This window comes from Eimeria mitis, genomic scaffold (assembly GCF_000499745.2).
Source record: "Eimeria mitis Houghton genomic scaffold, Emh_scaff5155, whole genome shotgun sequence".
NCBI classification, from domain to species: Eukaryota; Apicomplexa; class Conoidasida; order Eucoccidiorida; family Eimeriidae; genus Eimeria; species Eimeria mitis.
Window position 1 is genome coordinate 3,495 of NW_013573450.1, and position 584 is coordinate 4,078.

Genomic DNA, 584 nt, shown 5'->3' on the forward strand with positions numbered 1-584 from the left:
GTTGCTGTTGACGTGGCAGAGAGCAACGAAAACACACAAGGAAACAATTTATATAACACTGAAAACACACAAGAAAACAATTCACAAGAAACTAATCCTCAAGAAGACGCTCAGCACCAACAGGCAGCAGCAGCAGCAGCAGCAGCAGACAGCAGCAAACAAACTGCTGCAGCAGAAGATGAAACGAAACAACAACAAGGCGGTGAGTCTTTGTCTCTTTTTATTTTTCTTTTCCTCCTATCATCATATACGGCAGCTGTACATACACTGCATTTCATATAGGATTACAACTGGCTAGAACTACACAGAAGAAACAACACATTCTTTTTTTATCTCATCTTGTGTCTTTGGCCTCTCAGGCGCTGCATCTACTACGCCGCCAGCAGCAGCAGCAGCAGCAGCAGCAGCAGCAGCAAAAGAAGCTGCAGCAAAAGCAGCAGAAAAAGCAGCTGCCAAGACACCAGAGGATCTGCCGTTTCCTCCCCCCCCTCCCCCTGAAGGAGTAGAGACAAATATAAGTGCGTCTATAACATAAATATATATATATATATATATATATATATATATATATACATATATATATA

At 42.0% G+C, this 584-nt stretch overlaps 1 protein-coding gene across 1 annotated transcript in view; it reads left to right on the forward strand.

The window, feature by feature from the left end:
• The window catches only part of EMH_0080180 (uncharacterized protein), a gene marked incomplete at both ends in the record, with an annotated part of 1,922 nt that extends 1,416 nt beyond the window's left edge, over positions 1-506 (forward strand). The window contains 2 exons of the mRNA XM_013500224.1: positions 1-202; positions 360-506. Of these exons, the coding sequence (XP_013355678.1) occupies positions 1-202; positions 360-506 (349 nt within the window). The remainder of the gene's footprint in view (positions 203-359) is intronic.
• Between the last annotated feature and the right edge of the window lie 78 nt (positions 507-584).